At 41.8% G+C, this 15612-nt stretch overlaps 1 protein-coding gene across 1 annotated transcript in view; it reads left to right on the forward strand.

Moving 5' to 3' along the window:
• The window catches only part of GLG1 (golgi glycoprotein 1), a 167253-nt gene that overhangs the window by 121559 nt on the left and 30082 nt on the right, over window positions 1–15612 (forward strand). Inside the window, exons 5-9 of the mRNA XM_017868617.1 lie at window positions 1573–1756; window positions 3191–3405; window positions 8787–8908; window positions 11576–11677; window positions 14346–14499. Of these exons, the coding sequence (XP_017724106.1) occupies window positions 1573–1756; window positions 3191–3405; window positions 8787–8908; window positions 11576–11677; window positions 14346–14499 (777 nt within the window). The remainder of the gene's footprint in view (window positions 1–1572; window positions 1757–3190; window positions 3406–8786; window positions 8909–11575; window positions 11678–14345; window positions 14500–15612) is intronic.

The raw sequence follows: 15612 nt of genomic DNA on the forward strand, positions 1-15612 counted from the left end.
CTGTCTCAAAAAAAAAAAGCTTTCTCAATTTCTCTCAAACAATATTCTTATAATCTTATACCAAAATGTAAATGACTGATAAAGCTCACTCCTTTCAGAGGCGAGGTACTTGGGTTTAAGCATATTTGGCTGAACCCAAGAAAATGAAACCCTGATTGTGATATCTAGATAGTGAGAAGCCAAGTGGGGTTATCAGTGTGGTTGTGTTTTTAGGTTTTTTTTTTTTTTTTTTTTTTTTTGAGGTGGAGTCTTTCTCTGTCACCCCGGCTGGGTTGCAGTAGCGTGATCTCGGCTCGCTGCAGCCTCTGCCTCCCGGGTTCAAGCGAGTCTCTTGCCTCAGTCTCCCTAGTTGCTATGACCACAGGCACCTGCCAGCATGCCTGGCTAATTTTTGTGTTTTTAATAGAGACGGGGTTTCACCATGTTGGCCAGGCTGGTCTTGAACTCCTAACCCAGGTGATCCACCCGCCTCTCACTGTGGTTTTATATAAAATTCTCAGTGTGATTTTATATAAAATTCTCAGATGTTACTTTGTCTGGGGAGTAAAATCAGAGAATTTTATATAAAACCACACTAAGGCCTGCCTCCTCAAGAAGTTTAGGTTAACCAAATCAATGTGCTTTCTAGGCAATTAGCTATTTAATTTTTCAGCAGCTGTATCATTAAGCATCTTCTTTTAGTTCTTTGTCCCTGGATGAAGGCAAGAATCGTTGATGGCTTATGAAATAATTAATTTTGCTATCTTGTCATTTACTTTCCTGTGTAGCTGAAGAAATGTTTCTCATTTCCTTTTTCTTGTATCATTTGAACAGTCTTATTCAAATCTTATATCATTATTCAGATGATATAGAATAATTGAATAATTGTATTTTAAAGCATTGAACAGAATATCCCAAATGTTGTTTTGTTTTTGTGAGACGGAGTCTCGCTCCGTTGCCCAGACTGGAGTGCAGTGGCACAATCTTGGCTCACTGCAAGCCCCGCCTTCCAGGTTCATGCCATTCGCCTGCCTCAGCCTCCTGGTAGCTGGGACTACAGGCGCCTGCCACCACGCCCGGCTAATTTTTTATGTTTTTAGTAGAGACGAGGTTTCACAGTGTTAGCCAGGATGGTCTCGATCTCCTGATCTTGTGATCCGCCCGCCTCAGCCTCCCAAAGTGCTGGGATTACAGGCGTGAACCACCGCACCCGGCCCCAAATGTTATGTTAGTTGCCAGTTTGATGCTGGTGAAATTGATGTTACGGGTATTGTTAAAGTGGAAAAGAATGCTGTGTCATGTTAATGTATTGGGATCTACGAGATATTTACTTATTTTGGACAGCCGCTATTGCAGCAACAACTAGCAAGTGACTACAGAATTTCTAGGTTCTCCACCCACTTACCCCTGTCTCATGCCACACTAGTTTAGCTCAATTGTGAAAATTTTAACCAAACTTAAAGATAGATATGTTGGTAATAACTGCAGTTGTTGACATGTACTTGGCTGAGTCGCCATGCTCATCTTAGAGGTACACGTCAACAGTAAAGTTACATGAGTGGTCTCACGGCTGTTGCTGTACTCTTTCCTCAGTGTCGAGAAGCACTCACAACCCGCCAAAAGCTGATTGCCCAGGATTATAAAGTCAGTTATTCATTGGCCAAATCCTGTAAAAGTGACTTGAAGAAATACCGGTGCAATGTGGAAAACCTTCCGCGATCGCGTGAAGCCAGACTCTCCTACCTGCTAATGTGCCTGGAGTCAGCTGTACACAGAGGTAGCATTCTTTTTTTTTTTTTTTAATCATTTCTGTTTCTTTTTGGGTTCATACTCTAAAGCTTTATATATATAAATGCCAGTTTCCGCCCATATTTGCTTTTTTGAGTATTTTTCATGTTGTTTATTTTATTTTATTTTTTTTTTGAGATGGAGTCTCTGTCACCCAGGCTGGAGTTCAATGGCTTGATCTCGGCTCACTGCAACCTCTGCCTCCCAAATTCAAGCGATTCTGCTGCCTCAGCCTCCCAAGTAGCTGGGATTACAGGCGAGCGCCACTACACCTGGCTAATTTTTGTATTTTTATTAGAGACAGGGTTTCACCATGTTGGTCAGGCGGGTCTTGAACTCCCAAACTTCGGTGATCCGCCCACCTCGGCCTCCCAAATTGCTGGGACTACAGGCGTGAGCCACCTGGCAATTTTTTTTTTTTTAATAGAAATGGGGTTTTGCCATGTTGGCCGGCCTGGTCTCAAAACTCCTGCCCTCAAGCGATCCTCCCACCTTGGCCTCCTGGAGTGCTGGGATTATAGGCGTGAACCACCATGCCCAGCTGAATAGTGTTCTTTTTCTTTTTTTTTTTTTTTTTGAGACAGAGTCTTGCTCTGTCACCAGGCTCTAGTGCAATGGCGCAATCTCAGCTCACTGCAACCTCCGACTCCCTAGTTCAGCCTCCGGAGTAGCTGGGATTATAGGCATGCACTACCACGCCCAGCTAATTTTTACATTTTTAGTAGAGACGGGATTTCACCATGTTGGCCACGATGGTCTTGATCTCCTGACCTGGTGATCCACCTGCCTCGGCCTCCCAAAGTGCTGGGATTACAGTTGTGAGCCACTGCACCCAGCCTAGTTTTCATTTTTGAAATACACATTGTGCAACATTTTGGGGAAACTCAGGGTAGCGCGATTTAGCACATGGGTCAGACTGGGCTTCAAATTTTGGCTTTATCACTAAACTAACTGTCTGGGTGACCAGTTTTTGTTTTGTTTTGTTTTGTTTTGTTTTAATCTTTTAAGTTTTCCCCATTGGCATTTACAGCTCAAAGAAGTTAGGGGAGCCTATAGTGAATATCTGAAATATAGTCTTTTCCAAAAGCTTTAATTGTGTAGGTCAGTGAGGATTGTTCTTTGGCTTTCATTTTTACCCCAATAGTTATTGATAAGGCTTCCATGGGCAAAGCATTTGCATTATTACTGCAGTAGTGTAAAACCTGTTTCATGCAGAACACTGACAGGAGAAGCCTGAATATCTGGAGTCTAAGCCTATTTTATGTTGCTAAAGCTTTTGCTAATTCTAAGCTTTTCAGATGTTAGCATGACTGATAGGTATATTGTATGACACGTAGAAATATGTACTTTTAATAGGTGATGATTTCTGATGCTAATGCATAGCGTCACCTTTCGTAATGTCATGACTTACATCCTAACTTAGGGCGACAAGTGAGCAGTGAGTGCCAGGGGGAGATGTTGGATTACCGACGCATGTTGATGGAAGACTTTTCTCTGAGCCCTGAGATCATCCTAAGCTGTCGGGGGGAGATTGAACACCATTGTTCCGGATTACATCGAAAAGGGCGGACTCTACACTGTCTGATGAAAGTAGTTCGCGGGGAGAAGGGGAACCTTGGAATGAACTGCCAGCAGGCGGTGAGGAGACATTTGCTATTGCCATTTTGAATGTCACATTTATCAGCTGAGGAGCGTCTTCCTGATGCTGTCCTACCTTGCTTTATATGGATCATTTGTGTTATCACATTGAACAGTAGGTACTAATTACCAGAGACTGCACGTTGCTTCTTCAGGCATATCTTAGTAAGAATGTGGCATTTGCTACACAGAGCAAAAGTTTGAGCTCATCATCAATAAAAAGAATCATCTTCTTAGATAGATAGGATGTATTCTTTGCTAGAGTTCCTAAAGAAAGAGCAGCTTGCTAGACTGGATTTCCTAAACTCAGAATCAAGGCAAACCCAGTTCCAATCAATGAGGACAGTCTCTCTACCAAGAGAGAATTTGCCTGTTATAATAGGTTTGATTGAGTTGAGGCTGAAAAAGAGTTGATATGAATTGAAATTTTTTCTAAGACTTTCTGTTACTGATTTGCAGCATGGCATGAATTCCTAGCCTGAGGGATTAAGACAACATGTCGTATTTGAAATCACACTATCTTTTCTTCATATACTAGGGCAGCTATGCATGGAAGAGCCATTTTCTTTTTAATTTAATTTAATGTTAAGTTCCAGGATACATGTGCAGGATGTGCAGGTTTGTCACATGGGTAAACATGTGCCATTATGGAAGTCCTTTTTTTGTCCCTAAACCTCACAGCGTACTTTGCTTGGAAAGATCAAGTTCTTCTTGATTTAGCATTCATAAACAGTTCAATAACTATAGGTCAGGTACAAAACACAAAGTTAATGTATTAGAGATTTAGTACATCTCTTTCATTCCTGTTGTCCATGTTGATTACTTTTTACTGGATAGGAGTCTTAGAGCAACTTAACATACCACATGCACCAGTGTGCCCTGTGCAGTGAACTTTCCTTTAGAGAATGCGAGAGATAGTTTCACTTTATATCCTAGAATAGTAAAAACTTGAGGCTCTCCTCCCTCAGTGTAACTTTAGAAAACCAGTCAGTCTATTATTTTGTAGTTAGCATTTTTATTAAAAACTGGATATCGGCCGGGCGCGGTGGCTCAAGCCTGTAATCCCAGCACTTTGGGAGGCCGAGACGGGCGGATCACGAGGTCAGGAGATCGAGACCATCCTGACTAACACGGTGAAACCCCGTCTCTACTAAAAAATACAAAAAAAAACTAGCCGGGCGAGGTGGCGGGCGCCTGTAGTCCCAGCTACTTGGGAGGCTGAGGCAGGAGAATGGCGTAAACCCGGGAGGCGGAGGTTGCAGTGAGCTGAGATCCGGCCACTGCACTCCAGCCCAGGTGACAGAGCGAGACTCCGTCTCAAAAAAAAAAAAAAAAAAAACTGGATATCAACTTGAATTGTATTTTCCTGATAATCATGTAAAATCAGATTTTTACAGTCTGAAAGAAAACTTGGCAGTCTGAAACACAACAGTTTTATAGAATTTGGATGTGGAGTAAAATTATATCTTAGCTTTAGTTACTCACCTTGGCCCAGAGTAGACACCAGTGCATGTGTGCATGCATGTCTGGGTGTATGTGCACATGCATGCATGTCTATGCATCCCATGGTGGAAAAATAGACAAATGTCTAACTTTTTAAAAATACCAACCTGGGCAGGAGGGAAGGCTTCTGGAATCTGCTGTTTGATTTTGCCACAGTGTTGTTGCTAAGGTGCAGTTGTTGCTGGTGACTGCCTTGGGAAACCTCTGTGCCAGTGTAGGTCCTGGGACCCAGACCAAAAATGAATCAGGAGACAGCCTATATTTGCATTTCATCCTTAGAGCAGCATGGAAAGGTTGTTGGGGGAGGGTTAGGAATGAACCTACCTACCTTTTTTTTTTTTTTTTTTTTTTTGACAGAGTCTCACTCTTGTTGCCCAGGCTGGAGTGCAGTGGCATAATCTCTGTTCACTGCAACATCTGCCTCCCAGGTTCAAATGATTCTCCTGCCTCAGCCTCCTGAGTAGCTGGGATTACAGGCGCCCACCACTATGCCCAGCTAATTTTTGTATTTTTAGTAGAGATGGGGTTTCACCATGTTGGCTAGGCTGGTCTCGAACTCTGGACCTCAGGTGATCTGCCTGCCTCAGCCTGGGATTACAGGTGTAAGCCACCATGCCCGGCCTAAACCTGTCTTTTTACTAAGGCTAACTTGTAGTAAAGGATACAGAAAACAGAAAATAGACTGGTTTGACTTTATTTTGAGGCACGTAATTCACACCCAGGGCTTTTTAAAATTTAGCTTGTTGAAAGAACTAGTGACTCAACTTGAAAGATAACATAAGTACCGCCCACATCACCCTTTGGGCCCAGAAGAAAAGTACTTTACAAATCTAGAGGGTTGCATCAAGTAATGAAACATATGGTTTTGCCCATATTAAATTTAGCCAAGTGGGGCTGGGCGTGGTGGCTCACTCCTGTAATCCCAGCACTTTGGGAGGCTGAGGCAGGCAGATCGCTTGAGGTCAGGAGTTCATGACCAGCCTGGTCAACATGGTGAAACCCCGTCTCTACGAAAAATACAAAATTAGCCAGGTGTGGTGGCATGTACCTGTATTCCCAGCTACTTGGGAAGCTGAAGCAGGAGAATCGCTTGAACCTGAGAGGCAGAGGTTGCAGTAAGCCAAGATCACACCACTGCACTCCAGCCTGGGCAACAGAGCAAGGCTTCATCTCAAAAAATAAAAAAATTAAAACATTAAAATAAAATAAAAAATAAATTTAGCCAAGTGGGAAAGAAGCACTTTATTTTATTTTATGGACCCAGGGTTTTAGCTTTTGCCCACAAAATTGAAGGCCAAAATGATTCAAAGGGAGAAAATGTCCTTAGTCTTCTGCTACAGTATCCATCCCCAGTCAAATTGACGAATGTTTTAAAATAATACATTTTGGGGGAGTTTCTTTTATTTTTTGTTGTTGTTTTGTTTTTTAAGTGATGGGGTCTCACCATGTTGCCCATGCCGGTCTCAAACGACTGGGCTAAAGCAGTCTGCCTGCTTTGGCCTCCCAGACTACTGGGATTACAGGCATGAGCCACTGTGCCTGGCCCGTTTTTTCTTTCTTTTTCAAATTTTTCTTCCTAATACAGCAGACTTCAGTACCTGTCTGTGGTTGACCATTAGTTTTCCCTGTTCTCTGCTTGGTGATTGATTCAGTGATTTCTCAACAGGTAGTAAGCTGTAAAGCATAAGGATAGTTATCATCTTGTTGAGTACCTACTCTCCCAAATGCACCATAATCATGAACTGTGAAATTCTCTTCATTCATGGCTGAACAAGTGTGGGCCCAGGCTCTCCTAGGCCAAAGATAACTGCCAGTCTTATTCTCTAATCATCTCTCTGAAGCATTTTCCCAGGTTTTCCTAAGCATGCCAGGGGCTGGAATAGGTGTATAATCATGTAGCAATTCCCATTTTCAGTGTTTATTTCCCACGCTACTGTCACTAAATTCCAGAGTGGCAATGATCCCTGGAGCTGTTAGCCCACTAGGCTCTGGAGGGCATCCATTTTCGCCTGTAAATAGTTGCAGTCTGGTGCATGTATTGTTTCTTAAAGTTTGTCTGTCAGTCGTGGATATTTAACTGATACAGTTCTTTCAGAGACTTGCAGACTCCCATGTTGCTTCCAACTTTTCTCAGAAAAAGATGTAGATACTTTGGTCTTTGTCAACAAATGTCATAAGTAACATTGGTAATCATTCGATAGTAATTTTCCTGCCAGCTAACCAGGGCATGTTGTAGCTTTCCCAAATTGCCACCAACAATTTTTGGTATAAATAACTTCTATCCTAGAATATTGGAAATCTTTCATGTTTGTCTCATCTGGATTACCAGCTTCTTTCAGGATAATAGAAGTTTGTGTTTTTTTCCTTTATTTCCTTTTGATTATGGTTCTCTGATAAATTTGTGATCTAACCTATAATCCCACAGGTGCTCCAGTGAAGGCCCTGTGGGATCATAGGGTAGATGTGTAAGTATCAGAGGACAAATCAGTGACACAACGGGGTTCCAGTTTTTTAACTTGACAAAAGGGAATGCAAACCAGTAAGGATTATAGTTTTCAAATTTACTTTCTGTTATTAAAGATTTCTACCCCAAGTCTGGGTGTGGTGGCTCACACCTGTAATCCCAGCACTTTGGGAGTTCCAGGCAGGCGGATCCCTTGAGTTCAAGACCAGCCTGGCCAACGTGGCGAAACCTCGTCCCTGCTAAAAATACAAAAGTTAGCCGGGAGTGGTGGCACATGCCTGTAATCCCAGCTACTTAGGAGGGTGAGGCAGGAGAATCACTTGAACCCGGGAAGTGGAGGTTGCAGTGAGCGGAGATCTTGCCACTGCACTCCAGCCTGGGTGACAGAGCGAGACTCTGTCTCAGGGGGAAGAAATTAAAAAAAGATTTCTACCCCAAAACACCATCTGCTACTTATCTGTAGTAATAATGATCTTTCATGTCTGTAAAATGCTTTGCAGTTTACCTAGTATTCTCCCATGTATTATTATTTCTTACAGTTTTCTGCAGTTAAAGAAACTAAAACTAAATCAGTTTGTCCATGTTCTCAAAGCTAATCTGTCAGAGCCAGAACTATTAATAGAACTCAGTTCTTTTGAATTTAATTGAGAGCTTTTTCATCAACACCTCAAGTGCCTTAAAGGCAGGAAAAAAATGTGAAGTACTTATTCTCCTGTCTTTCCTTTATTCCATGACAAGACGGAAAAGTAAACGAAAAAGAATATAGTCACATTTCCAGCTGCATAATGACAAGTATTTTTCTATGTACTTAAAATGAGCAAGCTCTGGTTTACCTCTTGGTTATAGAAAAATAGTTGAGGAAAATGGGACATTATAAATACCATAATCTTGTTTTTTGTAGTTGATATTTCTTCAAGTTAAATGAAATTGCACATCTGCTTTTAATAAAGCACAGCACACTTGACTTAATACCATTGTTTTCGCAGCAAAATTCAGATTCTAGATTCTTATGACCCAGTTAGGTCTCTGACTGAAAATGTTCTTTATTTACTCTTTTCCACTCAATTCTGGCTTCGCTGGGAGCACCAAGTTTAGTAATTTGATTAACAAATAGGCAGATAAAAGCAAAGAGGCAGCCTTCATGTTCATGTTGTAAAGACCTCTAGGGATTATTAAGAACGTGGATAAGCAGTCCCTACAATGACTCAAAACAGAAAAATCTTCTGTCAAGGTGGAGAAACCAGTTGGAAAAGTAGTTGGCAAGGGCTCTTGAGCTTGGCTGGTGACAACTGTAGACAACTTTATTGGAGTACATTGTGGCAAATAGGACTGAGCAACTGATTGTATGAAGACACTGCTCTTCCCTAGCACCTAAGTGACTTTCTTTCTTCATTCTTAATTTGTTTTAATTCAGCTTCAAACACTGATTCAGGAGACTGACCCTGGTGCAGATTACCGCATTGATCGAGCTTTGAATGAAGCTTGTGAATCTGTAATCCAGACAGCCTGCAAACACATAAGATCCGGAGACCCAATGTAGGTTATCTTCTTTGTGGTATTTATCCATATTGTATTATATTTGGCAGCACAGGGAACATTCCTTCAAATGACTTTTGAGTGGTTTGACATCTTAACTGAAATTTTGCTGAACAGGTTGAACATATACCAACTTTTATTAAAACTAGTAATGGAATTAAAACCTGGGATCTGCCTCGTCCATGATATAGAGACATCTAGACCCAATATTGTGATGGTGTTTATTGACAGTGACTGAGCATATATGGACCTATATATTAGGTTACTGAATAATTTTATATCATGATCAAATAAAAATGAAAGAGAGAAACAGGATAGGTGGTACATACTTTGGCACTCTGTACTTTTCATCCTAGTTGTGTATTGACTCATTGTATACATTGACTACTTGGTAATCATTAGAAAATACTTGAAACAGAAAATAGAAATAGAAAACAAAATGTGGTAGTTGGAGGCAGTAGTAATGGACAAAATGGATACTAGAGTTGCAGCCAAGATCTAGAAAAGCTGAATAAATGCTGTATTAAAGTATTAATTCTCATTCTGTATTAAAGTATTAATTCTCATTTTATTTTTTATGATGTAAAAACAGCTCTTAAACCATGGCTGGATGCAGTAGCTCATGCCTGTAATTGTAGTGCTTTGGGAGGCCAAGGTGAGAGGATCACTTGAAGCCACGAGTTTGAAACCAGCCTGGGCAATATAGCTAGGCCACGTAAAAGTTTTTAAAATTAGCTGGTGTGGTGGTGCATGCCTGTAGTCCCATGTGCTTGGGAGGTTAAGGTGGGAGGATTGCTTGAGCCCAGGAGTTCAAGGTTACAGTGAGTTATGATCATACCACTGCACTCCAGCCCAGATGACAGAGCAAAACCCTGTCTCAAAAAACCAAAGCAGGCCAGGCACGGTGGCTGACACCTGTAATCCCAGCACCTTGGGAGGCTGAGGCTGGCAGATCACCTGAGGTCTGGAGTTCGAGACAAGCCTCTAACCAACATAGAGAAACCCTGTCTCTACTAAAAATACAATTTTTTTTTTTTTTTTTTTTTTTTTTTTGAGACAGAATCTTGCTCTGTAGCCCAGGCTGGAGTGCAGTGGTGTGATCTCACTCACTGTGACCTCTGCCTCCCAGATCCCGGTTCAAGCAGTTCTCCTGGGTCAGCCTCCCAAGTAGTTGGGATTGCAGGCACACGACACCATGCCCAGCTAATTTTTGTGCTTTTAGTAGAGACGGGGTTTTACCATGTTGGTTAGGCTGGTCTGGAACTCCTGACCTCGTGACCCACCCGCCTTGGCCTCCCGAAAGTGCTGGGATTACAGACATGAAGGAAAACCACCACACCCGGCCAAAAATACAAAATTAGTGGGACGTTGGTGGCGCATACCTGTAATCCCAGTTACTCAGGAGGCTGAGGCAAGTGGGAGCCCAAGATGTGCCCATTTGCACTCCAGCCCTGGGGCGACAAAGCAAAACTCATCTCAAAAAAAAAAAAAAATAAAAAAAAAAACAGTCCCATTCTGCAAAAATCTTTATAGCCTGCAGTTGGCCATACCCAACAACAAAGTGACTATAGTCCATGTTTATCTCATTCTGCTATGCAAGAACTTCTGCTGTCCATGCTGTGCTAGAGAATTAGAAAATCATGTTCTTCCTCAAAGCCTTCTATGTGGTTAAACACACTTAAAACTAATTACAAATATTTACCAATGTAAAAATAACCACGTCAACCAAAGAGGGGCAGAGGAGAGGGAAGAAGGAAGAACTGCTACAGATGAAAATACATTTAAGATACTTATCAGTTAACCTTTTCTGGATCCTGATTTGGACACACTTGTAAAAAAAATAATAATTGAAAATATTTGGGCCAGGCACCGTGGCTCACGCCTGTAATCTAAGCACTTTGAGAGGCCAAGGTGGGCAGATCACAAGGTCAGGAGATCGAGACCATCCTGGCTAATAGTGAAACTTCGTCTCTACTAAAAATACAAAAAAATTAGCCAGGCATGCTGGCGGGCACCTGTAGTCCTAGCTACTTGGGAGGCTGAGGCAGGAGAATGGTATGAACCCTGGAGGCGGAGCTTGCAGTGAGCTGAGATTGCGCCGCTGCACTCCAGCCTGGGTGACAGAGTGAGACTCTGTCTCAAGAAAAAAAAAAAATTTGAAAACTAACAGAGTATTACATGATAATAAAGCTTTTAAAGTAATTTCTTGGTGGTGTGATAATGGTATTAAGTCCTTATATTTTAAAGAAACATGCTGAAATATTTACAAATGAAATGATGGGGTATCTGGGATTTTGCTTGAAAATATCAGCAAAGAGGCCTAGAGTTAAAACAGACTTGGCCATAGATTGATGAAGTTATGGGAAGGTGGCTGTTACATGATTCTCTACTTCTTTGTGTGTGGGAAAGTTTTCATAACCAGTTAAAAATACAGCAGCTGCACACTGCTCTTGTGCATGCAGAGTCTTAAGTGCTGAGTGGCTCTAAAGTTGATCAAAGGCATAACCACTGTCAGGTTCAGTTAACTTGAGTGATTCTCAGAAAAATAAATCTGATTGCCCTAAGAAAATAACTAAAAGGCTTCTTCTACAGACCAGGGAAATATTATATTGACATAGAGTTCTGAACACTTCTCTCTTGTTACAATTTTACCCATTTTATGGCTAGGATCTTGTCCTGCCTGATGGAACATTTATACACAGAGAAGATGGTGGAAGATTGTGAACACCGTCTCTTAGAGCTGCAGTATTTCATCTCCCGGGATTGGAAGTGAGTATTTTGAAGCCAAAGTAAATTTATTGCCTCAGCCTGTTCTCCTCTGTAGTCATAATTACCTGTATTTATTAAAATAATCAGTAGGAAACTCTTTTTGTTCAGTTCTGGTACAGCTAACACACTCCAATCCCCTGAAAAACTATTCTTTATCACTTTCAGAACATTATCTAAAAGCAGAGTCGGCCTGCTGCCAGCGTGTGCCACACATCCTTGTTCACCACTACTTTGGAAGTCAGGGTCAAAATGTTTCTGATACTACAAAGATGTGTCTAGTAAGAACTATGGTACCTGTGGGGGTGGCAAAAGTGCCTTCAGATATGTCTCTAAGAAGATAATAGTGCAGTTGTATTTTTATTGATTTGCAGTGGATATGGGAATTTGCTTTTATTTATTCAGAGTTATTGAATTAAGTCTGTCTTAAGAGGTTTTTGTCAGTAAGTGACAACTTGATTCTCTAATTTCCCTCTCATTCTGTTAACAAAAGCGGCGGGGTGGTGGGAGGATGAACTGGGAGAAGGATCTGTATTACAGCCAGAATCACTAAGTTCATTGGCTGCCATTCCCCTCCTCTTTCTGTATCTTGCTTTCTCTCCTCACCTCCAAAGCAGCCAGTACTGGATCCGACTGCTTCTCTAGCCTTTCAAGTTCAGTGGCTTCTCCATTCGGTTGTTAAGCCACCATGATGTGGTAGTTAACTATTTTTGGTGATTAATATATACTTTGGCCAGGCACGGTGGCTCACACCTATAATCCCAGCAGTTTGGGAGGCCTAGGCAAGAGGATTGCTTGAGGCCAGCAGTTTAAGGCCAGCCTGGTCAACATAACAAGACCTGGTTTCTACAAAAACTAAAAAAAATTAGCCAGGTATGGCAGTGTGCACCTGTAGTCCTAGCTACTCGGGAGGCTGAAGCAGGAGATTTACTTGAGCCCAGGAGCTGTAGGTTACAGTGAGCTGTGATCATGCCACTGCATGCTAACAGTGAGACCCTATCTCAAAAAATGTGTGTGTGTGTGGTTTGCCCACATACTTCACTAGAAAGAGATTACTTGAAGATTCAATGTATTCTTACTTCTGTTCCTTCAAATTAGCTCTGGAAAGGACTACAGAAAGCTTGGCTGTAATTTCCCTTTGCTTACTCAGGCCATCTAAACCTAAATAGTCTACTGAGTGTATTGCCTTAATCAAAATCACATTTTCTCCTCTTTAATTCCTTCCCCCATAATAATAAAAAAAAAAGTGCTGCATAGTTACTCATTAAATATTAGGTTTTTTGTTTGTTTGTTTGTTTGTTTGTTTGTTTTGTTTTGTTTTGTTTTGAGATGGAGTCTCACTCTGTCACTAGACTGGAGTGCAATGGGGATCTTGACTCACTGCAACCTCCCACTCCCTGGTTCAAGCAATTCTTCTGCCTCAGCTTCCTGAGTAGCTGGGATTACAGGTGTGTGCCACCATGCCCAGCTAATTTTTGTATTTTTAGTAGAGATGGGGTTTCACCTTGCTGGCCAGGATGGTCTTGATCTCCTGACCTCGTGATCCGCCGGTCTCAGCCTCCCAAAGTGCTGGGATTACAGGCGTGAGCCACCATGCCCAGCCCTAAATATTAGTTTTTAATAGTCGCTCATTAAATATTAGCTTTTTTCTCCCATTAACTAGCCCTCTACCAAAGTTGACAATATAATATTAAGCATGCCCTGGTCTGATTTGGGGAAGCAGGCTCATTGTCTAATCTACTGTCTCCAGATTCAGAGTTAAATGTCAAGACTCATAAATTGATAAGCACGCTCAAGTAACCAAAAAGATTACTTCCTGTACAAGGGGGCACCTTGCACAGGAAGAAGAGAGAAAACTGAATAGGAGACTATCTTACCATTTCCTGATCTTACTGAATCTAATATATTACATAGGATTGAACTTCATTCCTACTTAGAAAAAGGTGTTTAGTAAAAAGTATTAAGTAAAAAGTTGTGAATTGCCTGGTATTGGCTACAACTCTAGTTTTCTGTTTTCAAGCAGGGCATGTGAGTGCTAAGTCTGTTATTAAAATGTTAGGTATCTAACAAAGCCAAGATATCTTTGAGGGATAGTCTAAATCTTCTGTAGAAGGTTAACAAACTTGTATAGAAAGTTATCCTCCTGCCTAAGCCTCCCACAGTGCTGACTACTGTGTGTTCATTAGGAACATAATTCATGGCCGGGTGCAGTGGCTTATGCCTGTAATCCCAGCACTTTGAGAGGCCAAGGCAGGCTGATTGCTTGAACTCAAGAGTTTGAGACCTGCCAGGACAACATGGCGAGACTGTCTCTACCAAAAATGTCAAAAAAGAGCCTGGTGTGTGCCTGTTGCCCCAGCTACTTGGGAGGCTGAGGTGGTAGGATTGCTTTCAAGCCCCGGGGGCAGAGGTTCCAATGAGCCAAGATAGCGCCACTGCACTCCAGCCTGAGTGACAGATTGAGAGATGCTGTGTCAAAAAAAAAAAAATTCAGGAATATACTTTTACATATCTTCTGTCTCCACACCCCTGAAGTGATTATCAATGAGTATGCAAGGAAGCACCTCTTAAAAACCCAGTATACAAGCAAGCACCTCGTAAAAACCCTTAGCCTGCATTAGAAGGAAATGTCTGTTAATTAGTGGTTGTCTTTTAACTCTTAACCTTATAGGCTGGACCCTGTCCTATACCGCAAGTGCCAGGGAGATGCTTCTCGTCTTTGCCACACCCACGGTTGGAATGAGACCAGTGAATTTATGCCTCAGGGAGCTGTGTTCTCTTGTTTATACAGACACGCCTACCGCACTGAGGAACAGGGAAGGAGGGTATGCAGTGAATATCGACTTCATTTCTTCTTATTGTCATTTGGTTTTTAAATTGTTTGCTATATATTCTTCAGATTTTAGTCATCTTAGGAAAGCTTGTGGGGAGAGGATTGTTGCATTTCTAGAAACTTCTTCATTCCATGAGTGCACTTGGAGTTGCCCTACTAGTTTCTATCATCTGATTTTATGTTTTAAACAAAGTGGGTGGGGGAAGATTTCCAGATTTTTTTTTTAATTCCCAAAATCTGAATCACAAATGGACAATTAAATTCTGCTGTCCTAACTTTATTTAGGTTTAAGGATCCGTTAGAAGCTTTTAGTCAGGCTACAAATGGCTTTTAGGCTTCTCCTCTTGGCAGCTGAACACATTCGCATTGTCTGCCCATGGACTGGTTGGAGCAGAAACCTCCATACCTCAGTCTCTTGGTATTTGTCTGCCCCAACTGCTGCCTTTTGTTGGGATGTTTGTGTGTGCTTGGCTCTCGGCAGCATCGGCTGCTTCCCGGGGTGCACTGACATGCACTTGTTCTCCACGATGGCTTTCTCTACCTTCTGAGATGCTCCATTATCAGTCCTGCCTTTGTTCCAGAGAGTTGAGATGGTATCACTTCTCATCCATCCTTAGAAATACCCTTCTGAGCTTAATATAAAAGCCTGGCATCCAGAATGAGGGGACTCAGAAGGAAATGGCATAGTTGCTGTACCCTAACCCAGTGTTTATACTGCTGTGTAAGAAAACGTGGGAATTTGTTGTTATTTTTTTTTTCCATATAATGAGCCTCTCATTAATCATGGGGGCTCCCAGATCCTGGCATCTTTCTAGTCAGTATAGTGAGGGGGTAGGAGGTTTCTTCTCTTTTAAATAAGAAAGAGTTGGAGTCTGGGGTGCTACTTTTCTTTTCTTTTTTCTTTTAATTGAAGTGAAATTCACATAACATAAAATTAATCTTTTTTTTTTTTTGAGACAAAGTCTCACTCTCAGCCAGGCTGGAGTGCAGTGGCGCAATCTTGGCTCACTGTAACCTCTTCCTGCTGGGTTCGAGTGAGTCTCCTGCCTCAGCCTCCCGAGTAGCTGGGATTACAGGTGCCTGCCATAATGTCTGGCTAATTTTT

The sequence above is a fragment of the Rhinopithecus bieti genome, unplaced genomic scaffold (genome assembly GCF_001698545.2).
Source record: "Rhinopithecus bieti isolate Rb0 unplaced genomic scaffold, ASM169854v2 scaffold_2574, whole genome shotgun sequence".
Lineage (NCBI taxonomy): Eukaryota > Metazoa > Chordata > Mammalia > Primates > Cercopithecidae > Rhinopithecus > Rhinopithecus bieti.